The sequence below is a fragment of the Marmota monax genome, unplaced genomic scaffold (assembly GCF_021218885.2).
Source record: "Marmota monax isolate L192 unplaced genomic scaffold, Marmota_monax_Labrador192_F-V1.1 WCK01_AAM20220418_F8-fsc00006, whole genome shotgun sequence".
Classification (NCBI taxonomy): domain Eukaryota; kingdom Metazoa; phylum Chordata; class Mammalia; order Rodentia; family Sciuridae; genus Marmota; species Marmota monax.
Window position 1 is genome coordinate 17098895 of NW_026693712.1, and position 23322 is coordinate 17122216.

A 23322-nucleotide genomic window follows, 5' to 3' on the forward strand; every position below is an offset into this window, starting at 1 on the left:
GTAAGCTTTTAGAAATGGATAGCAATTAATATTATTTTGTTTTATTAATTAAAATCATATAGATATAAAAATTACAGAGATGAATAAGATATAGATCTACCTTTACCATCTGTTGTGGGGTGAATCCCTGGCTATGTTGTACTGAGGGTTATTCAGCATTGAATAGATTGGCCAACTACAGGTCCATTGCCAAAATCCAGCCCATTGCCTGACTTTCTAAATAAAGTTTTGTATGTTAAGCATAAAACCACACCCATTCATTTATATATTTTCTATGGCTCTCTTTGCACTACAACAGCAGAGTTGAGGAGTTACAACAGAGACTTATGGCTTAAGAGCCTAAAATATGTACTGTCTGCTCTTTACATAAAGTGTTTGTTGCCAGGTACAGTGGCACACTTCTGTAATCCCAGCAATTCAGGAGGCTGAGGCAGGAGGATCACATATTTGAGGTCAGCCTTGGCAACTTAGCAAGACCTGTCTCAAAATAAAAAGGACTAGGGATATAATTCAGTAGTAAAGTGCCCTGGGTTCAATCATCCATGCTTTAACTGTCTCTCCCCAGACTGTGAGCTCCTTGAAGCCAGTAACTGCTATGTCTCAAGAGCTTAGGCCAAGGTCTAGCATAGAATAGGGCTCAATGTTTGCCCAATGAATAGATGAATTGGTGAAGGGGTGCACGAGCTGTGTTCCTCATGACCCTGGCACTCCTCTGCAGGGTGCAGAAGTGTGCAGCTCTAAACCAGATGTGCACGCGGAACCTGGCCCTGCTGTTTGCACCTAGTGTGTTCCAGACAGATGGGCGGGGTGAACACGAGGTGCGGGTGCTGCAGGAGCTCATCGATGGCTACATCTCTGTCTTTGATGTAAGGCTTCCTGATCCCTGTCCTACAAGCTTTCTCCCTTGCCTCTACAGGACCAGAGACTCCATCCTGCCCACCTCAACAAACCCTATCCCAGCCTTCTGGTGCCCCTCCGCCTTGTGAATCACCTCCCAGAGCTCTGCACCTCTTTCTCCCATAATATTCTCAACATCCCCACCCCAATGGTTCTTGGCTCCTTAGGCCTTCAACCCTCTTATTCAGGTCCCCCTTGGCTTTGGGGTTTGTCTTGCTTTTCTCCTTTCCCAGCATCCCCCACACTAAAGTTTTGGTTCTTTTACAGATTGATTCTGACCAGGTAGCTCAGATTGACTTGGAGGTCAGTCTTATCACCACCTGGAAGGATGTGCAGGTAACTTGCCCTGACCTTCGACAACTAAGTGGGGCAGAAGGGGACATCAAGATAGGAAGGTGACCTACCCAGTTGAGGAAGTTTCCTTTTAGCCTGTTCTTCTGCATACAGGCCCTCAGTTCTTTGGAAAACCCAAAGAGGGGAGTACTTTGGACAGTAGATTTGCTTAGGGTTTGCTCCACTTATCACACCATGAGGATTCTTGGTGGAATGGTAGCAGCAGTACCTTACTTCTAAATGTAGATCCAAGGAAGAGTTCATAAAGTCAAAAAGTCAGACTAAGCAGTGAGAATAATAAATACATAGTAAACAACAGTTAAGAATTTTTATATTCCAAGTACTTTTAATTTCATTGTAGCATCACACAACTCTATGAAGTAGGTAGTCTCATTCTTCCAAGTAAAGAACTCATGCACAACAATAGGTGTGGTGGCACATGCCTGTAATCCCAGTCTCTCAGAAGGCTGAGAAGGAGGGTGCACTGGGTTCAATCCCCAATATTGCAGATAGATAGATTGATAGATTAAAAAAAAAAAGAATTGAGTCTCATAGAGGTACTTGGTACTTGTTCAAGGTCACACTGTAGTGAGCAGCAGAGCTGGAATGCAGGCAGTCTGATTCCTCTCAATCACTGTGCAACATTGCCTTCAGTAGCACTGTATACAGCTAAAAATGTGGCTTCCCTACTCTTTTTGGGGGAGGGTTGGGGGACCTGGGATGAAATCCAGAAGCTCTTAACCACTAAGCCACATCCCCAGCCTTTTATTTTATCTTTTTGTATTTTGTTTAGAGATAGGGTTTCACTGAGTTGCTTAGGGCCTTGCTAAGTTGCTGAGGCTAGCTTTGAACTTGTGATCCTCCTAACTCAGCCTCCTAAGCTGCTAGGATTGCAGGTGCTGGCCACTGCACCCAGATTTCCCACTTCTTTTACGGGCCCGAGCAACACTGGGTGTTAGGGTTGAGGGACCTCTGTGGGAGGAGGTGAATATGAGGCAACATGAGGAATTTTCTGACTTTGGTGTTTTTGCACCCTCTCGCCTCCTCCTGACCTATCGTGTTTTCCTTTACCCCTCCCCTCAGCTGTCCCAGGCAGGAGACCTCATCATGGAGGTTTATATAGAGCAGCAGCTCCCAGACAACTGTGTCACCCTGAAGGTCAGTCCTGAAGGGAATGGGTGGGAGATGAGAGGATGGTGGTAAGCAAGGGCAACAGCTTGGTCAGCATGGTTTCTCTGTTCTTGTCTGGATCCTAGGTGTCCCCAACACTGACTGCTGAGGAGCTGACTAATCAGGTACTGGAGATGCGAGGGACAGCAGCAGGGACAGACTTGTGGGTGACATTTGAGATTCTCGAGCATGGAGAGCTTGGTGAGTATGACTGCGTGTGTGTGTGTGTGTGTGTGTGTGTGTGTGTGTGTGGGTGGGTGGGTGCGGGCATGTGTGATCATGTGGTTAAGGTCATTAATGACTTCTGTGTTACCAAATACAACAGACACTGTACTCATCTGCTCACTCTGTGAGAAGACATTTAACACAGTTGACCCACTCCCTCTTTCTCAGTACTTGTCTCTTGCTTTAGTGAACTCCACAAGCTCTTGGTTTCCCTTTTACCTCAAAGGAGACTTCTCTTCCCCCTTTTGCCTAGACTACAAGTGTTAGAAGGACACAAAGCTGGACCCTGGGCTCTTTCTTCTTTTCTTTCTACATCTCCCTTTGGATAAACTCCCATGGCTTTACTTGCCATTAATAAGCTGATTTTTATCTCTGGCCCAGACCTCTCTTCTGACCCCCGACTCACATATCCAATGGCCTACTTGACACTTCCACTTCTTACAAGCATATCAAATTTAAATTGTCTAATACTGAACTAGATTCATAGCTCCCTCCCCTAACAAAAAGTTCAAGCTATTTTCTGGTTGTTTTTTTTCCCAACTTAGTAAGTAGCACCACAGTTCACCCAGTTATTAAGGCCAGAAACCCAGGAATCCTCTGAGACTCTTCCCTTTCCTTCATCTTCACATGCAGCCCACCAAATAGTCCTGTAGATTCCATTTGAATCAGTCACTTCTCTCCATCTCCACCATCCTAGTTGTAATCACCATTATTTTTCTCCCTCCCAATATAATCACTAAAATGTATGGCCCCAGAAAGGGAGTAGTTAGACAGGGTTCCATTCTTACCTACAATCCATTTTCTGCACAGCAGCCAAATGAGCAATTCAAGCATAAATCAGATTATGTCATTCTCCTGATGAAACCTTCCAATGGTTTCTCACTGAACTTGAATAAAATTCAAAGTCCCTATCATGACCCACAGCCCTGAATGTCTGTCCCCTGCTTATTTACCAGACTTCATCTCACATTACCATCCTCTTATCTGTCCTCTTTGCTGTTTAGTTCCCCAAATATATATTTCCTGACTGAGGGCCCTTGTTCTTACGACATGGTCTTAGCATGGTTTGCTCTTCCCAATCCTTTAGCTCGCTCATTTTCAAATGCAACTCCTGAAAGGCCTTGTCTGACTACCTTATCTCCATTGCTGCCCTGTTAACCCTCCCTCAGCTTATTGTTTCTTTCAAAGCATTTTTTTTTGTTCTGCAATTATTTGGCTTGCCTACTTGTTTATTACTAGGCTGTGGCTTTGTGAGGGCAGGCATGTGTAGCATGCTCACAAATGTATCCCAGGGCCAGCACAGTGCCTGGCAAGGTATTGAGGCTAAAACCCATGTCTGTGGCTGAATAGTTGAATAGGTGAATGAATGAATGACTGGTGGGAGATGAGTTGAGGGTTCTAGGCTTTGGATGGATATTCCGATTAATACCTGTCCCCCCTATGCTCCTTCAGAGAGGCCACTGCACCCCAAGGAAAAGGTCCTAGAGCAGGCCCTGCAATGGTGCCAGCTCCCAGAACCCTGCTCAGCCTCCCTGCTCCTAAGAAAAGTCCCCCTGACCCAGGCTGGCTGCCTCTTCACGGGTGAGCCTCCTTCCTCAACTCTTCCTAAGCCCAGCATTCTCTAGGTCTCTTCCCCAGAACTGTCCACTCAGCATAGCCCATCTGTGCCCAGGTGTCCGGCGTGAGACCCCCCGGGTGGGGCTGTTGCGGTGTCGTGAGGAGCCACCCCGTTTACTGGGAAGTCGCTTCCAGGAAAGGTTCTTTCTGCTGCGTGGACGCTACTTGCTACTGCTCAAGGAGAAGAAGGTGAGGCCTGGGACTAGAGGGGTGGGATGCTGAGTGGCCATGTAGCCAGAGCCGAAACTATACTAATTCTCTAATTCTTCAGCCCATATTCTCACCAGACTCTTTTGCTTCCCCAATGACTTCTCTGACCCTGTGATCATATGCCCCAATGTTTCCATGACCTCTTGACCTCACTAATCATGACCTTCTCCTCATGTCTCAACTTTACTCACTCTGTTCATATTCTCAGAGCTCTAAACCAGAACGGGAATGGCCTCTAGAAGGTGCCAAGGTCTACCTGGGAATCCGTAAGAAGTTAAAGCCTCCAACACTGTGAGTTTTCTTCCCCAGCCCACACTTCTAAGGCCTTACTGCCATCACCCCGCTGGCTTTAATGGTCACCCAATCACTGGTCTCCTTTGCCTCCCAGGTGGGGCTTCACATTGATACTGGAGAAGATGCACCTGTGAGTACCTCCTGGCCTGGCTTCTCCTCTGGCCCAGCCCTGCATCCTGTCCCCTTTCCTCCTCCTTTCCTTCTACCATTCCTCCAAACCTACAGCTATGAATCTTTCTCTCTTCTAAAATCCACTCTAATCGCCCACAGTTACTTGGCCTGCACTGATGAGGATGAAATGTGGGATTGGACCACAAGCATCCTTAAAGCCCAGGTGAGGGGAAGGAAAAGGCTGAGGGCTGGTTCTGTGTCCCCTGGACCCCCTAATACCTCGCAGTACCTCCCAAGTCCACCAGTGTCAACTGCTCATCCTCTCACCAGCATGATGACCAGCAGCCAGTGGTCTTACGACGCCGTTCCTCTTCTGACCTTGCCCGTCAGAAGTTTGGCACTATGCCCTTGCTGCCCATCCGTGGGGATGACAGTGGTGCCACCCTCCTCTCTGCCAATCAGACTCTGGTGAGACTGCCTCCTCCATCCTGCCTAACCCCCACCTGATCCCTGCCCTTACCCTTGTCACACCGCAGGAAAAGGGGTGTGCCTGCCAGTCCAGTGCCCCTCTCTGTTCACTGTGACCATCTACTCTACCTTCTCTGTGCCCCTACTCCCCACTTCCACCTCCTGTTGCCAGGCCTCACTGTGTCTCTGTGTCTCTCCCTCCCCTCACCCCCCCACCTGTGCCCAGAGGCGACTACACAACCGGAGGACCCTGTCCATGTTCTTTGTGAGTACTGTGCCTGCTCCAGCTATGTGCCTGCCAGCCCTGTGTTTCTCTGTGTTACTGGAACCCCTGGGTGTTTTATGTGTCTGATCAGATGCAGATTATCAGGGTGTGTGTGGGTGTGGCAGAGAGCCAGCAAGCCAGCATGAACGAGGAAAATGAGGGATGGTAAGATGTCATGAGGAAAGGAGAAGGTAGTCATAGAATCTGAGAACTAGAAGGAGAGTGGTTAAGTGAATGCACTTTGGAGACAGACCTGAATTCAAGCCCCGCCTCTAGCATTTCTTCACTGTGTGATTCTGGGCAACTTAACCCCTCTACAGCTCAGTTCACTCTTCTGCTGTGTAAGCCACTGCACAAGGTTGTTCTGAAATCATAAATATCAAGTATTTAGCAACATCTGGCCCCAAGGGCTCAATAATGTTACTGATTAATAATCCAACAACACAGCTGAGTGTGGTGGCTCATGCCTGTGATCCCAACCACCCAGGAGGCTGAGACAAGAGGATCACAAGTTCAAGGCTAGCCTGGGAAACTTAGGAAGACCATGTCTCAAAATAAAAATAAAAAGGGTTGGGGGTGTGGCTCAGTGGTAGAGCACCTGTCTAGTACACTCAAGGTCCTGAATTCCCAGTAACACACACACACATCTAGTAACTCTAACTCTGTGCCTTCTCCCTGCTGCTCCATTCCCATACAGCCGATGAAGTCATCCACAGGGTCTGTGGAAGAGCAAGAAGAGCTAGAGGAGCCTGTGTATGAGGAGCCAGTGTACGAAGAGGTAGGGGACTTCCCTGAGCTCACTAAGGATACTTCTACTTCTTTCTCTACCACACGGGAGTGGACAGCCAAGCCAGAGATCCCCTTCACCAGCCAGAAGTCCTTTGATCAACCCCTTCTTTCCAAGACAAGCACCCTGGGCCAAGAGGAGAGGCCACTGGATCCCCCTCCAGGGCCCCCATCCAAGAGCAGTCCCCAGGCACCGGGATCCCTGGAGGAGCAGCTGCTTCAGGAGCTCAGCAGCCTCATCCTGAGGAAGGGAGAGACCACTGCATGCCCAGGAAGCACTTCCCAGTCATCCAGTCCCCAATCACTCAGCCCCACTAGCCTTGCAATACAGATATCCAGCTTCCCCACCCAGTCCTCCTGCACTTCCAGTTCACCCTCCAGCCAGCCCCTCACATGATCCTTGGAAAAGCATCTGAGGGGATAGGTACCCAGTGGAGGACCTAGGCCCTTACCTTGGTAGATACTTCTGGGAACTTTCTCTACTCTGAATGGAAAGACTCTAGAACCCAGTGCACTGGAATGGAGGGCCCTAGAGAACGTGTGTCTCAGGGAAGATCAAGGCCCCATCCTTGGCCTCAGCCTGTTTATCTGTACCATGAAGTTACTGAAATAAGGAGAGCAGTGAACAACAAACTGTTTTTTGGAGCTGTAAGCTCCATGTATTTTTCCTCAACAAGGGTAGCTCCTGCTTTATATATTTGATAGGTAGAGGTTCTGTGAGAGATTTGGGATAAAAGAATGGCTTTACTGGATTAAAGGAAAAAAAAACAGGTTTGGAAGCCAGAGGCCTGGATGATGTCCAAGTCTATTCTATTCCAATTCCTACATTCTGGGACTACTCTGAAGCCCTGGAGTGGGGAAATTGATTGGGGTTGGGAGCTGGGGCAAAGGGGAGCCAAGAAAGGATGGGTCACTATTAATAAATCTTGGAACCAAATGGCTAAAAGAATGATCTTTTATTCATTCATTCAACAACTATGTATTGAGCACCTAGTTGGTTCCAGTTCTGGGAATATAGTATGGACAAAACAAATAGGGTCCCTGCTCTTATGAAGCCTCCACTGTAGAGGGAAAACAGAAAGTGCACAAACAAATATGTGGACAAGTAAGTTTACTTCTGTGAAGAAAATAAACCAAATGAAGACCTTGAGAGAGAGTGTGAAGGTAGCCTTTACACTGAGTGGATGGGGAATGAAGGCCTCTGTGAGGAGCTGAAACAATGGTAAGAGGCCAGATAAGTAGAGTGCTGCAAGAAGGAGCTTTGGAAAGGGCAAACAGCACTTTCAGTGAGCAGAGACATGACCTGGTGTGAAGGACAGCAAGGATGCTGGAGGACAGTGAGTGGGTAGCAGGAAGAGAACGCCAGCGGAAGTGGGAAAAATGAGCAGGGGCCCAATCATTATAGCTTTGTAGGCCATGGATTCTATTTGGATTTCAGGCATTTGGATTTTGTTTTGAAGCAACTGTGAATTAAGCAAGAAAAGGATGAGATTTTTCTCTCTCCACTTTAGAAAAAAAAAGTCAACCACTGGCTACTGTATGAACAGTGGGTTATATGAGAAAGCTTGTAAGCAAGGAGTTCAGATATTAGTCCAGAAAATGGAGTAGGATGGTGGTCTTGGAGGGATGTGGATCAATAGGACTGTGGGATTTTTTGTTTTTGTTTTTAAATAGAAATTATAGGACTTGCTGATGGATGTGGGGGTAGGAGAAAGAGCACACTGACTCCCAGTTTTTTACTTTCCTAACTGGAAGGAGTGTGGCACCATTGAATACAATTACATGGGGAAGGATCAGGTTGAAGGGGCATTTAAAAAAAAATGTGGTACCTTTTTGATACTAGTGAAAGTGTTAGTGACAGCTGGATATGTGAGTCTGAAGTTTTGAGCCATATCAGTGGAGTGGGGACCAGGACGTGGGCCAAGGGGGCTTAGGTGTGAGGAGAATGAAGAAAGGGGATAAGGATCCTCAAAAAGCAGTGCTAGGGCTGGTAGATCTTGGGCAGAGTCTGGAGAAGGAAGACCCTAAAGGTGACAAGGGCTTTCTGGACCATAAGGCCCCACGTGCATCTCCCAAACTCACGTCCTTTCGCTAGTATCTGTCGGTATCCAGTGGGGCCCAGGATGTACTAGCCTTTTCCTTTGGGTCTGTTTCCTTCTTGACTCCAGGCATCTTTCTCACCCTGCTCTCGCTGGCTTTTCCAGTTTAGCGGGAATTAGGAAAAGGTCTGGGACCAGCCCTGTCTCCCTTGTCAGATATATCTTCGCTCAGGTGTCAATGACTCAGTTTCCCTGGTCACCTATTGAGTTCCTCGCCATTTCTCACCCTTACCACGGGGACTGGTGATATGCGTATGTAAATGAATGACTAGAAATAATTACAGGCTGAATCAGTGGCTACACTTGAAATAAAACCCAGGCGTCTTGACTCAGAAACCCGGGGTTCTCCCTACAGCCCAGCGGACGCAGCGTCAGCCCCGCGGCCCGGACCCTTCCGGAGTATTAGCAGCAACAACAGAGCTTCAGCGACTCCGCGGCCCCCACGAGCTTCCGTGCCCTGCGCGCTGCCGGACAAGGCGTAGGCGGAGCGAGGGCGGAGCTGGGCCAGATCTGGGGCGGGGCCTCGCCGTGGGCGGGTCTTTGTCGAGTTCCGGAGTCGAGTCGCTGGCTGTCCTAACCAGAGTAGAGATGCAGCCGCCGCCCCGAAAAGTGAGATTGGCCCGGGAATGGGGACTTCTGGCGGTCTGGGGGAGCGGAGGGAGTCCCGGGGATAACTGACCCCAGGTAGAAGACCGGGAGTGGGAAGGGGTCAGAACCCAGCCCAGAAGTAACCAAGGAAACAGCTCAGCCCCTCCCCGGCCCCGCCCCCTCGCCGCTCCCTGTGCGAAGTGTTTTTTAGGTCCCCACGCCTGGGGTCTTCAACTTCCCCTTAATCCTACAGGTTAAGCCCGCCCAGGAGGTGAAGCTTCGCTTTCTGGAGCAACTGAGCATCCTTCAGACCCGGCAGCAGAAGGAGGCCGATCTGCTGGAGGACATCAGGTAGCCCCTGACCCCTCTTTTTTACTTACCCCTACCTTTGCTACAGCGCGTACCTCTCCTCCCCCAACATACTTTTGCTGGGTCGGGGAGAGGGGCAGGGACTAAGAGCTCTCCAACCTACCTATTCAGGGCCCTCAACCTAGGCCTGCCTCTCCAGATACAAGAGATAAACAGGGACCCTCCTTCAAACCCTTTGACACCACATCACTCACTCTACCCATGGCCTACAATCAAGCTTAGGGCAGAATCCCCTCCCTCTTCCAGACCTGTTGGAAAGCTGGCAAACACCATACCCAGGCCCTTGTCAGTCCTCATCTCCAAGCCCACAGATGGTTCTCCAGGGGTGGGAAGATCCTGGGGCTCTGAGCAATGAGGCTGCCTGTGTTGCAGCTGCCCGAGGTGATCTCAAGGACTCTCTCTCTTCCGTCTTATTCCCTCTGGGTCTAGCCACACTATGGGATGGCTCCCCTTTTTCTCTTGCTCAGGCAGAGGAGAGGATTGAGGGTGGTAAAACAGGAGGAAACAATCCCCTTTACCCCACCCCCAATCTCCACAGATCTTACAGCAAGCAGAGGGCAGCCATTGAACGGGAGTATGGGCAGGTATGGGACTCTTCCTTGGACTTTCCCTCTTGTTTTAGCCTCCTTTACACCACCAGCAATGTCCCTCCCTTACTGTGCTCAAAAAGAAATGCCTAGAGTCAGGAAGACTTGTATCAAATCTCCGATGTGCTACTTACTAGTTGTGTGACCTTGGACAAGTTATTTTACATTTCTTGGTCTCAGTTTTCTTCTCTGTAAAATGGGAATAACAATAATACCTTACCTTTGGGTAGGGTTGTTGTAAGGATTAAATAAGGTAATAAATGTAAGGCAGTTGGCAAAACAAGTGACACATATTGTGTATCCAAGAATGGTATTATTATACTCTGGTTCTGTATTCTCCCAGTTGGGGTGGGTCTTCGAAAAAACTGCGCCTGTGATGGCTTTCTCACCAGGCACTCCAGAAACTGGCTGGGCCATTCCTGAAGAGGGAAGGGCAACGCAGTGGGGACATGGACAGCAGGTGGGTCTAATGGAGGGGGAAGGCTGCAGGGACCAAAAAGTGATGGGGAGCTTAGCCTTAGAGACCTGTGGGGATGAAGGCCTAGTGAGGGGGGAGGGCACGTGAGCTGCAGGTAGAGCTGACACAGCAGCAGGAGAGGAGCTGACCCAGCAAGGACACTGTGGGTGGGGGCGGAGGGCAGGAGTGATCCTGTGACTGAGCTAATGGGCTGATCGATTAATGGGCTCCCAGACAAATGGGGGAAGGAAAATACTCTGACTCTCATGGTGTTGGTGGGGGGTCTGATGAAGCTGTGGAGTGCTCCCCTCTTCAACACAGACCTTCTCTGGGGAGGGGCAGGACAGTGTTTGGTGCCTGGCGCTGCTTGCTGGATGCCACCGTGGCTGGGGGCCAAACCCGGCTCCAGGCGTCTGATCGATACCGTGACCTAGCGGGGGGCACAGGGCGGAGTGCCAAGGAGCAGGTGCTTAGGAAGGTATGGCTCAGTGGATGGGGTGAAGGAAGAGCTGGCTCGGCATTGGAGGTAGTCTGGGTCAAGATTTTCTGTGTCCATGCCACTAGGGAACAGAGAGTCTGCAGAGGGCGCAGGCAGAGGTGCTGCAGTCTGTCCGGGAACTGAGCCGAAGTCGGAAGCTGTATGGGCAACGGGAGCGTGTATGGGCTTTGGCACAGGAGAAAGCAGCTGATGTCCAGGCCAGGTGGGCTCATGAACAGTTAGTAGGCCAAAAGTTGGGGTATGGGGAGGTATGGGGTAGAGTCAGGGCATCAAAGCTGGGTCTGATACCTATTTCTGTTCCATACTTGCGCAGGCTGAACCGAAGTGACCATGGGATCTTCCACTCTCGGACCAGTCTCCAGAAACTAAGTTCTAAGGTCTGGGGGATGAGGACCTGAGTGGGGGCAGAGGGACCTAGTGGTATGGAATCCAGTATCATAAGCATAAGAGCCTGGTGAGAGCCAGGCTCCTCTACTTCTTAGGTGGTTGACCAAGATTAACGTACTTATTTCTCTGAGCCTTATTTTCTTCATCTGCACAATGGGAATAATCCCTTCTTTTTGACTCCTTTAATATGTGTTTATTGAGGACTTCTGTGCACTAGGCACTGTTCTACCCTCTAGGGATACAGTGAGGAACATGACCATGGAGTTCCTGCCCTCACAGCCTGGTCGAGGGAGACATAGTATATAAACAAATAATCAGATGAAGATGGAAATAAAACAAGTTGCTCTGATGAAGGGTAAAAAATGGGTGAGATTTAGAGAGAAGTCCTCTTTGAACAAGTGGCCCGAGTGTCAAGAAGGGGCCAGCCATGAAAGATCTAGAGGGAGAACATTCCAGAGAGAGGGAATGGTGAATGGAAAGGTCCTGATGTGTGCTCAAGGAACTGAGAGAAGACCAGTGTGCCTGGAGCCCTGTAAGGGGACAGCAGTTAAAAAGAGGTCAGAGAGGTTACAGGGCCAACTCATGTTGGTCTATTATTCTATAGTAGATCACTATAGGGAAGTTTGGATTTTATTTTAGATGTATGTAGAAACCATTACGGATTTTGAGCAGGAGTTGTATGTGAAATTTTTAGTATAGTACCAGGCAAACAGTATATCTTCAATAATGTAAGAATTCATTCTGGATCTGGATTCTAGGTTGGCCTTGGATCCAGGGCTCTCTGTGACACAAATTTTCCCCTCCTAGCTGTCGGCCCAATCAGTCCAGTACTCCCAGCAGCTGAGAGCAGCCCGCAATGAGTACCTGCTCAACTTGGTGGCCACCAATGCCCACCTTGACCACTACTACCAGGAGGAACTGCCAGCTCTGCTCAAGGCCAGTCCTTACCCAGATCACCCCTATCCCTCAGCAAGTAGGGAGGATCCCTGTGCTTCCACTCCCCATGAGGCTGGCTGGTGCCAAGGACCTAGCCTGCTTAAAGAGGGTAGAAGACACATACTTGGCTTCTGGCTGCATATCACATAGGATACTTAACTTCTTTGAACCTCATATTCTCATCAAGGTTAACCCTAGTTCTGCCCACCTTGTGACACTAATGAGGTTCAAGGAAGAGAATGGATGTGAAAGTGGTTTTTAAACTGTTAAGTGGAGCTGTGGGTATAGCTCAGTGGTAGGGTACTGGCCTAGCATAGCCACTGACATCCTGTCTTCTCAGACAACATCCCCTCTACTCCTCTTTCTGATGGGGAGGAGGAAGTGAGAAGGCAGAGGGTGGATACAATTGTTCAGGATTTAATCCCTAACACCACAAAAAAATAAATAAATTGGTAAGTGGTATACATACACGAGAGCCTATAATTAGAAGCAGAAATAATGTCTTACTCCTCTCTTTCCCATCCCTCATGTCCACCCTCCACTCAAACCTGGACAGTGAGCTTTTGCTCTGTAGTAGAGGTCTGAGGGAAAAGTATCTTGGGGTTCTCTCCAGGCCCTGGTCAGCGAGTTGTCAGAACACTTGAGGGACCCTCTGAACTTACTGAGCCGTACTGAGCTGGAAGCTGCAGAGATGGTCTTGGAGCATGCCCGCCTTGCAGGGCAGGCCACCTCCCAGGTGAGGGTTAGGAGCTGTGAGAGCTCCCTTAGAGGTCCTTTTAATTCTTCTCTCTCAGTACAGACCTTCCTATTGAATATCTGTCCCTTTTCTTCTCACTTTGACCTTCTCCTTCTAAGAGGTGCTGGGGACAGAATTGAAGAGGGGGCCAGTGAGTGGGCCACCATGTCTTTTCCCACCCCCAGGTAAACTGGGAGCAGGATGTGAAGCTGTTTCTTCAGGAGCCTGGAGTCTTTTCCCCTACCCCGCCTCAGCAATTTCAGCCAGCAGGGGCTGATCAGGTGAGACTTCCCTTCGGGTTGAAACCAAGCCAAATATAATGAGACTGGTTTAGGCCTCCTGTCTCATTATTCTTGTCCTGGTACTAACTCAGCAACTATTAACTCAGAATACCAGATCACCTCCCTTTCGCCAGGACATAAAAACACATTCCATTTCACCATTCAGTCACTTCACTTCCTTTTTCTTCTACATATCCCTCAACTTGGATCTTGTTCCTGGGACTCTGTGTGTTTCTGTCTATACAAATGCATACCAGTGTTCACAGACACAGATGTGTGCCCTCACCTTTGTCCATTTCCTTCGAGTTCAAGATAAAGAGAGGTAAAAAGAGGAAACTGGAGAGAAGGATGATCTCAGGTATTCCTCACATCACCCCTGTCCCATTCAGGTGTGTGCCCTAGAGAGGGGAACAGGAGGTATGGCTGGGGACTGTGGCCTAGAGAAAGAGATCCAGCGCTGGACAAGCCGAGCTGCCCGAGACTACAAGATCCAACACCATGGGCATTGGGTGAGGTGGGGGTTGCAGATGTTGTGGGTGAGCATGAATTGCTAAAGATGGGGATCCTAGAGACACTGGGGTTGTCATGGGACTGCAGACAGGATGGGAAGGAAGGGCACTTTAACATAACAATATAACTCAGTAATTAAGAGCAGTGTTTAGAGCTAGGCTGACCTGGGTTCAAATTCCCTTCTGTTGCTTCTGAGTTTTGTAATCCTGGGTAAGGGAATGAATGACTTCACCTCTCTGGATTTCAGTTTCCTCATCACTACAGTGGGGCCAAAACTAGCACCCACCTCCAGGGAAGATTAAATGAAACAATGCGAATAATGAAACTAGCAAGGAACCAGGCCCAGAGTAAGTTATGGCCCACAGCATCACCACCCACTTCTCTCTTCCCCACCAGGTACTGCAGCGACTGGAGCAGAGGCGGCAGCAGGCTCCAGAGCGTGAGGCCCCAGGCATAGAACAGCGAATACAGGAAGTGAGGGACAGCATCCGTCGGGCACAGGTGAGGCATAGCCCTAGGCTTAGAGCCACTAAGATTCTATCTCCTCAGCAACACCCCCTCCATTCCTCTTTCTGATGGGGAGGGGGAGGTAAGGTGGCAGAAGGTAGACATAATTGGCCAGGCTCTACTCTCTTCCACTTCGTGCCAGGTGAGCCAGGTGAAGGGGGCTGCCCGGCTGGCCCTGCTGCAGGGGGCTGGCCTGGATGTGCAGCACTGGCTGAAGCCAGCCATGACCCAGGCCCAGGATGAGGTGGAGCAGGAGCGACGGCTCAGTGAGGCTCGGCTGTCCCAGAGAGACCTCTCCCCAACGGTGAGCTCCTCCCCAATCCTAGCTGCACATACCCAGGAGGGTAAAGTTCCCCACTGGAAGGCAAGCCCTCTAAAATGGGATGACAATGGCACTTAACTCAGAGGGCCATTGTGCAGCTTAAATGAGACCATTTATATAAGTCTTTGCATGATTTTTGGCATAGAGAATCCTCAATAAACATTTATTATGAGGATAAAATGATGGTTAAGAACTCAGGTTCTAGCCAGGCACAGCAGCACACATCTGTAATCCCAGCTACTCAGGAGGCTGAGGCAGGAGGATCACAAGTTTAAGGACAGCCTCAGCAACACAGTGAAAACCTATCTCAAAAAATAAAAAGGGCTGGGGATATAACTCAGTGGTAAAGTACCCCTGGGTTCAATCCCACTACCAAAACAAAACGAAACAAAAAACTCAGGTTTGGGCTGGGGTTATAGCACAGTGGTAGAGCACTTGCCTAGCATGTGTGAGGCACTGGGTTCGATTCTCAGCACCACATATAAATAAAATAAAGGTACACTGACAACTAAAAAAATATTTTAAAAAACCCCTCATTAAAAAAAAAATACTTCTGGAAGTATTCTATAAATGGTTTGGGTATCAGCCACTCCACTCCCTAGCTGTATAATCTTAGAAAATGACTTTTCTGAGCCTCATTTTCTTTAAAAATAAAAAGAGGTTAATGGTTATGCAAATTATGAAGATTAAGTGAAAGTATATACATGAGATAGTTAACATGTACTGGGTATACTTTTAAGCACTTAGTTGCTTTAGCTCTGCTATTATTTAGTATCATCCGGCTCTGTGTGATTTTGGTTGTGAGCTATGATGATTGGTTCAGGGGTACTATCTTGGAGGAGGACCCCTGGTGTCCTTTTGAGGTAGGATGGAGAAGAGGGCCCCATAATGATGTCTGTCCTCTGCCCCTCTCCAGGCTGAGGATGCTGAACTTTCTGACTTTGATGAATGCGAGGAGGCAGGGGAGCTCTTTGAGGAGCCTGCCCCACCGGCCCTAGCCACCAGGCCTTTCCCCTGCCCTGCACATGTGGTGTTTGGCTATCAGGTATGAATGGGAGTGGGGACTTCATATGGGTAACCATAAAGGACAGCTAAATCCTGAATCCTTCCTTGTGGGGCTTAGGCAGGGCATGAGGATGAGCTGACCATCACGGAGGGTGAGTGGCTGGAGGTCATAGAGGAGGGAGATGCTGATGAATGGGTCAAGGTACGTATGGGACCCTGGGTTCTGATCATGGGTTGGGGGCAGTGGGAGGACCTCTCTTTGGTTTACAAGTATCTACCCAGGCAAGCTAGAAACATAAGTAGAGGACAGCCAGGGCCATGGACTGCCGAAACAAATCTGATACTTGTTCACATTGCTGGGTGAGCAGGCTCGGAACCAGCATGGTGAGGTGGGCTTTGTCCCTGAGCGGTATCTCAACTTCCCGGATCTCTCCCTTCCCGTGAGTGGCCGTGACAGTGATATTCCCTTGGGTGTAGAGCCCACAGGTAAGAAAGACAAAATCTGGGCCTGGGGTCCGGGGTATGAATATGAATTATTGGGTGGTTATGGTCCTAGGATGTCATGGTCCTAGGGTACTGCCACCCATTTCCTTCTCTTACTATCTCTCCTGGGCTTCTACAGCATTCCTCGCCCGCGCACTATATAGCTACACGGGACAGAGTGAAGAGGAGCTGAGCTTCCCAGAAGGGGCACTCATCCGCCTGTTACCCCGGGCCCAAGATGGAGTAGATGATGGCTTCTGGAGGGGAGAATTTGGGGGCCATGTTGGAGTCTTTCCCTCCCTGCTGGTGGAGGAGCTGCTTGGTCCTCCAGGGCCACCTGAACTCTGTGATCCTGAACAGGTGAGAATTCAGTCTCCTTGGCTCCCAGCTACCTCTGGGTAGATCCTCACTCTAAGAAGGCCCCATATTCATATTAATGCCTCAGCTTCTTCCCAGTTTTACCTCCTATGGTAGTTTGGGCCTTCCCATCTCTCCTGAGCAGACAGAGAAAAGGGAAATCACTTCTCATAGGAGTTTGGAGAACTTTAGTGGTGGATAGACCTGAGTTCAAATTTTCTATTACATGACCTTGGACAGTGACTTAACCTCTCTGAGCTAGTTTCTGCATGTTTAAAATGGAGATAATAATACCTGCTTTAGCAGGCTCACTATCATGACTAGAGATAATAAATGTAAAGCCCTTAGCACCATGGCACACTGGAGATGCTTAAATATTGCCATAAGACAGCAAAGAAGAATATGATTGGGAGTCAAGAGACTTGGGTTCTAGCCAGCACTATGCCACTAACTCCATGAACTTTTGACAGATGGCCCAATCCGAATCTCACTTCTAACATGAGTCATAAAAATGCCTACCTCATGGGGTGGTGAGGATAGAATGAATTAAGGTATGTGCAGTGCTAGCAGAACACATAGACATAGTAAGTGTTCAGTACATATTGACTGTTGAAATAGACATCAGTTATAACCCCTACCTAAATACAAGCATTTGGCCATTTTCTGTATTGGAAAGTGAGAGGACAGGAATTGAAAGTGGGATGAGAGGAATAATTGGTGAAGCCTTCTCACATGCAAGGAATAACTCATGCCCACCCTACCTCCAGACACTGCCATCCCCTTCTCCTCCCAGTTTCTCCCCACCTGCACCCACCTCTGCCTTGGATGGACCCTCTGCACCTGTCCTGCCTGGAGGTAAGTAAAGGAAATTGAAAGCTCTGGGAGAATAAGAAATGAAAAGGAGGAATCTTGGACTCTGTTCATACTCCACTCCTGTGTGCCTTCAGTGCACCCACCTTCCATTCTTTGGTACCTTGACCAGAGATGATCATATAGCAGCTGCCAAATAAGTGACGGGGAGAAGAGCATGGGCTTTGGAGCCAGGCTGGCCTAGTTCAAACCTTGCTGTCACTTCCTAGTGTATAACTTGAGATGGGAGGTTTAACTTGTATGGCACTTGGTTGATGTGCTTTAAAAAGTGAAGAGACAGGTACTACTTTATTTAAGAGTTAGAAAAGATGCCTGTAGAGTATACAGCATTGTGCTTGGCACATAATAAACGTATAAATAGTATCGATTTTATCATTATTATTATTTTAAAAAATAAGCCATATTCTCTGTGTTCTTCCAAAAATGCCTTTGTTCTTAGTTGTCTTGAACCCTGAAAATACCTAACTTTGCTGTCATCCTTTTTCCTTTTGACATTCTTTTTTATTTTTTGTGGTGTTGGGGATTAATCCCAGGCACTTGTGAATGCTAGGCAAGCACTCTACCATTGAGCACACCTCTGGTCTCCACCCCAACCCCTTCCTTTTGCCTCTTGGAATGCTCACCTTTTGTAAAACCTTCTGGAACTTAACACTTCCTTCATAGCCACTGTCCCTGATCCCCTGAAATCACTGCCATCTCTAATACCTTTAGTTCACGTTGAATTACTTAACACTTAGACATTCATTGTGTTTGTTCATGTTTCATGACTGGGTATCTAAGAGCACTGGGAGGTGGGCAGAGCTGTGTATCCCACCTTCCATTCTTTGGTACCTTGACCAGAGATGATTATATAGCAGCTGCCAAATAAATATTTGTTGAGAATAAATGAATTGATGGATTTTACAGCTCAGGTTGGTGACTATTTATTAATTCAGCAAATACTTATAGAGTGCTATTATCCTAAGTGCTAGAAGTGTAGCATTGAACAAAACCTGAAGACTGACTATGGTTCTTGTTTCCAGATAAAGCTCTGGACAGCTCTGGACCCTTAGACTTGATGGCACCTCGACTCAGGCCGGTAAGGGACCCTGCCTTGGAGGGGACTGTGTGCACAGGGTTCATTCCAGCTGGTCTTGTGTTGTCTACTAGGCTGAGGGAATGGACAGGGAAACTACTGAGAGAGGACTCTGGAGAAGAACTAACTGTGCATTTCCCACAGATGCGTCCGCCACCTCCCCCGCCGGCTAAAGCTCCAGATCCTGGCCATCCAGATTCCCTCACTTGAAGCTGGGGTATCACTGCCCCCAAGCGATGATGCTGCCCTATCTCCATGATGTCAGAGACCACCCCTCAATGATCCACAGCCACACAGCCAAAAGCTGGAATTTTTCCCACATCTACTTTCATCTTCAGGGTTAGAAACTTCCCCTCTCCCCATTTTTGGGGCAAGAATCCATTTCTCCAATTGTCCTCCTGCCATCTTTAGGGCTGTAAGTACCCCTTTGTCTGCCATTGCCCTATCTCTACGGTGGTGAAATACCCTGAAATCTCGGGGCTAAATCTCATTCCCGAAGTCCTGACCGGCTCTGGTCCATCTCATATCCACCCTGGCTCTGTAGCCCACCCCACTTTGGATGCCAGGGTCACTTGGGTTGGAGTCGGGACAGGAGCTAGCCTTGGGAGTCAGAAGGAGCCAGTATGCGAAGCAGCTGTAATGGTCTGAGCGGATTTATTGACAGTGAATAAAGGGCACGAAGGCCAAGCCAGGGCCTGGACCTCTTTTGCCAAGAGGGCAGGGAGCCTAAGGTGCTATTGCTTTCGGGCCCCCCCAAAGGCAGGAACCTGGTCCCAGCTGCCACGCTCTATCAATATGGAGCGAGGTGTTGGGGAAGGCAGGCTAGGCAGCCTGTCGGCAGGTAGGGGAAGGGAAGGAAACCGAGGGTCCACAAGTGGAGAGACTTGTTCCCAAGTTCCCTCAGCCTGAGACCGTGCAACTCCAGGTGAAAGTAGAGCTGGTCCCTCAACTGGGAGCAGTGCTGTCCAGTGAAGGGGAGGGCCTTCATGCCCACCTACTCCCTGACCCTGCCAGCTGGTGGTCCATCAGCACAATGAAGAATGAGGCTTGGAGAAGAGGAAGGGGAAGAGTTGCTTCCTGTTTAAGCTGTGTCCTAGCTTTTCCCCAGGGGCAGCCCATCCTTCCCTGTTCTCTGGAGCACATACCCACTCCCCACCACCAAAGAATTTGTAGCAAGCACAGGCTTAGCCTAGAGCTCACCCTGGAGTTTCAGGAGATGTTGGGCTAAGTAATTTAGGTAAGGGGTGGGAGGACAAGATTATCTAGTTTGGGGTTCAAACTCACCTCACATACCCCCTGCTCCCTGTGGTGGAGACACCTGAGAGAAAGGGGAGACATCAACAATGGGAACAGGAGGTGATTCATATCATTGCTCTCCAGAGTAAGGGGCAATAAAACTGAGCCCAGTGCAGCCCTGGATGTGTCTTCATACCTGGTGATCTGAGGTGTCTGGTTTGCTTTGCTGTCCATTTGCCTCTTGACTGGGCAGCCTTGGACTTGGGCTCAGGATCCTCCCTCTGGCCCCCAGTGTTGGTTCTGCAGAGGCCCCAGAGTTCCCCTCAAGTGCACAAGGCACTAGGCTGTTGTCCTTGAGTCCTCCATTCTGCACTGGGGGCCTGGCTAATGACTGGGGTTGTGGCTCCTCAGGGGGCAGCCTCTCAATGACAGGCATCCCTGTCCTGGGTAGCCTTCCACCAGAACCCTGACCACCTCCTGGGTCCTGCCCCCCACCAGAGCCCCAGCTTCTGTCAGTGGGGGAACCATCACGATGCTCATGCAGCCCATAACGCTTCTCAATGTGTGTCACCCGGAACCTGGGAGGGGAGAGAATACTGAGGCTTAGGACCACAACTCAAGAGGCTGCCTGGCATTCTCCTCTGACCACAGACATTCTAGGTTTTATGGCCACTTCCCTTTGGCCTAGGGTGGAAGAGGTCTTCTCAGATTGTGGGACACACCATGCAGCCTGAACCCTGCTGCAGCTCCAAATCCAGCAGGAAAGAGCTAGGGCAACTTGGGGTCAGGTACCTGATCATTGGGGCCCCCACCTCAACCTCCCTTTCCCTGGGGCACTCTGTCCCCACCTGCCCACAGAGAACACAGTGGTCTCTCCAGGTCGGGGGCGGCTTTTTCCTTCCTTGGACCTTCCCTGACGAACAAGTGGGGGCCTCTTGTTGCGGCTGCAGTGGATGCAAGGGGCTGCGGAGCCCAGATGCACTGTGTGGTGATGGGAGGGAGCTCCATCCTGTATGCTGGAGGTGGCATCCACGCTGGACAGTAGGGGGAGGAGAGCAAAAATGATATTTCTATTCCCCTTCTTGTCCCATTTCCTCTGGTTCTTTCAGCATGCTTTTCATACTCCCCAAACCCCACTTTTCCCAGGTCCTAACATTATTTTTTCTAATAAATTTAATATTAAGTTATGAGTGACTATGTGTTTTTCCTTGTGGCCCTGTTTGCTAAAAAGAGGGCAATGCTTAAATCAAAAGAGTGGCCCTAGATGTGAATGTTGTTAGGCTTGTGATATCTAGATGGAAAACATGGTTTGAAGGACTTGGAATTTCTATAAATTTTTTTTTTCCTATAAGTTAGCAAGCTTTCCCTCCCCCAAACCCAAACACAATGATACTGAGAGAAGACTGTGCTGGAGGAGAGGGTACTCTCCAAGGCAAGCTAAGTCATGCTGGCCCTTGTTTCCAGCTCACCTGGAGAGCTGCACTGTCCCTTCTCCTTCACTGTCCCCCAGCATCTCCTTCAAGGCCTCAGCATTGGCTGAGGGGAGAAGGAAAAGAGGGAGTCAGTGGAGGGGGAGGTCAGGGCAAGAGTCGGGGTGGGAAGGAGCATTGGGTCAGCCTACACCCACCTTCATTTTGGATGATGCAGCGAACAATCCTCTCTACCGTGTCCTCATTCACGTCATCATCCTCAGCTGAAGGATGAAAGAGGTTGGCAAGGAAATGGAAAATGAGTCAGCTTTGGGGGAACATGACCTGATGGCCCCCATGGCTGATTCTCAAGACATCCATTTACCTATTTACCATGATGGCTGGACTTTATTATTTCAGGGGCCAGAAAAGATGGGGGGAGGAAATAGGAGCCTAATACTACCATTAGTGAGCCCTTCCTGCCCATGCTTTCTCCAGCATTGCTTTCAGGGTGGTGTCACTCTACTTGCTGATTCAAGAATGCATCACTAGGCTTCCTGCAGGCTTGATCAGGATTTGGCCTGGGTCTTTCAGCCAGAAAGGCAGAAAGAGGTGTGGGGAGAAGGGTAAGGGAGAAAGGTGACTGAGCCAGGTTTCCAGGCTCCTCACTCACGTGGCTGGAGCTGGGCATCGTCAGGCTCCGAGCCCCTAGACGTGCGGCACCGGTAGCCTTTCTTCTTGAGCACGTGGCAGATCATGAAGCCTACTAGGCCCATGAGGAAGAAGACCAGCACAAGCAGGAAGAGCATGTACAGCCCATGTTGGGGCGGCTCCAGGTCAGGCTGTGGTTCCGACATGAGGCCCTGGGGGGCGAGCGCGGGCCAGGACGCCTCCTGAGTTTAGGGGGCTGCAGCTGGGGATGAGGGAGGGTTACAAATGGGGTCCTCGAGATCTGAAACAGACATGCCTCCAGGCCCGGCCCCACCCCTTACCCAACCACAGGGAGCTGTCCGGGCCAAAGGTGCTAGTAAGTCAAGACCTCCTGAGGTTGCAGGCCAGACCGTGGCTGTGCAAGCCCTCTGACACAACTGGAGTCCCACTTCTCCGACGCCCAGAGCGTCCCCCTTTTTATCTGGCCCCGAGGTTCCGTCCCTCCCAAGGACACTGCAGATCGAGATGGGACAAAATTCTTAGGCAGCGGGCGCAGATAATGCGCCTGAGTCAGCGTCCGCACCTCCTCCGCGTTGGCCTGAGCCAGGCCTCCTGCAGCCCCCTCCTCTCCCGGGTTTCTCAGATCCCTCCTCTCCCTTTAGGTTCCTCCCACCCTGACCATCTGGCCCACCCGGTACCGGTGGTTTTGTTCTGGCTCCGACTCCGGCTCGGGTTCCCGCTCCAGGGGCGTCCTAGTCCGGCTCGGGGCCCCCGTCGCCCTCCCGACGTTCATCCCTTGATTCCTCCCCCTCCCCCCTACACCGCCTCACCGGCTCCGGGCTGTGGCTGCGGATACCGGTGCCGCGGCAGGCGGGGGGAGGGAAGGATGGAGGGGGAATGCGGACTGGTTGGGAGCCGCGGCAGGCTCCGGACCACTCCAGCCCTGGGGAATGGAGAAGGGAGGAGCCTCCGCCGCCACCCTGGGTTCCCAAATCCTTTTCTCCTTGCCCGCCCGGGACCAAGGGGCGGAGCGCAGGTGTGCGGGGCGCAGAGCGTGAGCCTTGCGCGCTTGTGAGCGCGAGAGAGATGCGCGCGTGACTGCGCCGTTCCCCCCCACCATCGGGGGGAATGTGCGGCGCAGAGTCTGGGTCCGCGTAGGGGACAGGAGGTCAGGCGGGGGTGCTCTCCACTGCTCTATCCGGCACGCCTGGCGTAGCTCCTGTCCTCAGTTACCCCAGACGAGTGATAGCCAGGAATCTTTCCAGCGGGCTGGGGAAAATTGTCTTTCTGAGAGGGACACCGTGGCCAGATCTTCGGAGCTTCCTAGACAGGTGACCACGGCCTGTTTCCCGTTTGGGGCAAGTGGTTGGACGGGATGGTTCGGCTTCCAGAAGATATCACCCCCCGCCCAGAAAGAAATGGCTCTCGCATCCTAGAACCGATGCCACGGTCCCCAGCCCAAGCCGGGTAGCTCACGCCCCAGAATCTGGAACTAAGAAGCTAATCCAGGGGCAGAACTCCCGCAGGGGCGTGATCTGGGCACAGTCTCAGAGAGGCGGGGCCTAACCTTCCCTGTTCCGCA

The 23322-nt window shown here is 50.2% G+C and overlaps 3 protein-coding genes across 12 annotated transcripts in view; 2 read left to right on the forward strand and 1 right to left on the reverse strand.

Annotated features, from left to right (window-relative positions):
• Positions 1 to 8984, forward strand: part of Arap3 (ArfGAP with RhoGAP domain, ankyrin repeat and PH domain 3) — a 26847-nt gene extending 17863 nt beyond the window's left edge. For 2 of the 6 annotated variants that reach the window (XM_046460056.2, XM_046460051.1), the window contains exons 22-33: positions 719 to 866; positions 1165 to 1233; positions 2314 to 2388; positions 2487 to 2601; positions 4078 to 4206; positions 4298 to 4431; positions 4661 to 4743; positions 4841 to 4876; positions 5017 to 5080; positions 5188 to 5325; positions 5552 to 5590; positions 6288 to 7313. In XM_046460056.2, the coding sequence (XP_046316012.1) occupies positions 719 to 866; positions 1165 to 1233; positions 2314 to 2388; positions 2487 to 2601; positions 4078 to 4206; positions 4298 to 4431; positions 4661 to 4743; positions 4841 to 4876; positions 5017 to 5080; positions 5188 to 5325; positions 5552 to 5590; positions 6288 to 6773 (1516 nt within the window). In that variant the 3' untranslated portion in view covers positions 6774 to 7313. Of the gene's footprint in view, positions 1 to 718; positions 867 to 1164; positions 1234 to 2313; positions 2389 to 2486; positions 2602 to 4077; positions 4207 to 4297; positions 4432 to 4660; positions 4744 to 4840; positions 4877 to 5016; positions 5081 to 5187; positions 5326 to 5551; positions 5591 to 6287; positions 7314 to 8830 lie in introns of those variants that run through there. The other 4 variants (XM_046460055.2, XM_046460053.1, XM_046460054.1 and 1 more) reach the window with 4 other exon arrangements.
• Positions 8981 to 20867, forward strand: Fchsd1 (FCH and double SH3 domains 1). 3 transcript variants are annotated; one of them, XM_046460057.2, is made up of 20 exons: positions 8981 to 9084; positions 9317 to 9414; positions 9971 to 10016; positions 10412 to 10479; positions 10819 to 10954; positions 11041 to 11177; positions 11289 to 11352; positions 12170 to 12298; positions 12912 to 13034; positions 13220 to 13315; positions 13705 to 13824; positions 14222 to 14326; positions 14475 to 14636; positions 15571 to 15699; positions 15778 to 15861; positions 16028 to 16145; positions 16282 to 16502; positions 17267 to 17354; positions 18392 to 18447; positions 18589 to 20867. In XM_046460057.2, exons 1-20 carry the CDS (start codon positions 9064 to 9066, stop codon positions 18652 to 18654), a joined length of 2067 nt encoding a protein of 688 aa, XP_046316013.1. In that variant the 5' UTR covers positions 8981 to 9063; the 3' UTR covers positions 18655 to 20867. The 3 variants fall into 3 exon arrangements, with proteins under 3 accessions (XP_046316013.1, XP_058440249.1, XP_058440250.1); XM_058584266.1 differs by lacking the exon at positions 9971 to 10016 and having other exon boundaries at positions 9048 to 9084; XM_058584267.1 differs by lacking the exons at positions 8981 to 9084; positions 9971 to 10016; positions 10819 to 10954 and having other exon boundaries at positions 9364 to 9414.
• Rell2 (RELT like 2) lies at positions 19082 to 23305 on the reverse strand. Of its 3 annotated transcripts, none has more exons than XM_046460059.2 (8): positions 22439 to 23305; positions 21763 to 22002; positions 21308 to 21373; positions 21150 to 21216; positions 20529 to 20714; positions 19877 to 20258; positions 19729 to 19762; positions 19082 to 19490 (listed from the first exon to the last, which is right to left on the reverse strand). In XM_046460059.2, the coding sequence occupies exons 2-7, from the start codon at positions 21944 to 21946 to the stop codon at positions 19730 to 19732; spliced, it is 918 nt and encodes a 305-aa protein (XP_046316015.1). In that variant the 5' UTR covers positions 21947 to 22002; positions 22439 to 23305; the 3' UTR covers positions 19082 to 19490; position 19729. The 3 variants fall into 3 exon arrangements, with proteins under 3 accessions (XP_046316015.1, XP_058440252.1, XP_058440251.1); XM_058584269.1 differs by having other exon boundaries at positions 22432 to 23305; XM_058584268.1 differs by lacking the exon at positions 22439 to 23305 and having other exon boundaries at positions 21763 to 22400.
• Positions 23306 to 23322: the final 17 nt, after the last annotated feature.

Bases quoted from the DNA above. Each gene is read 5' to 3' on its own strand.
- Fchsd1 (XM_046460057.2), top strand. From the start codon at position 9,064: ATGCAGCCGCCGCCCCGAAAA. The intron at 14,637-15,570 runs GTGAGCTCCTCC...GCCCCTCTCCAG, and splicing joins AGAGAGACCTCTCCCCAACG to GCTGAGGATGCTGAACTTTC. The intron at 17,355-18,391 runs GTAAGTAAAGGA...TCTTGTTTCCAG, and splicing joins TGCACCTGTCCTGCCTGGAG to ATAAAGCTCTGGACAGCTCT.
- Rell2 (XM_046460059.2), bottom strand. From the start codon at position 21,946: ATGTCGGAACCACAGCCTGACCTGGAGCCGCCCCAACATGGGCTGTAC. The intron at 21,374-21,762 runs GTGAGTGAGGAG...TTCATCCTTCAG, and splicing joins CGATGCCCAGCTCCAGCCAC to CTGAGGATGATGACGTGAAT. The intron at 19,763-19,876 runs GTATGAAGACAC...CCTTTCTCTCAG, and splicing joins CAGACACCTCAGATCACCAG to GTGTCTCCACCACAGGGAGC.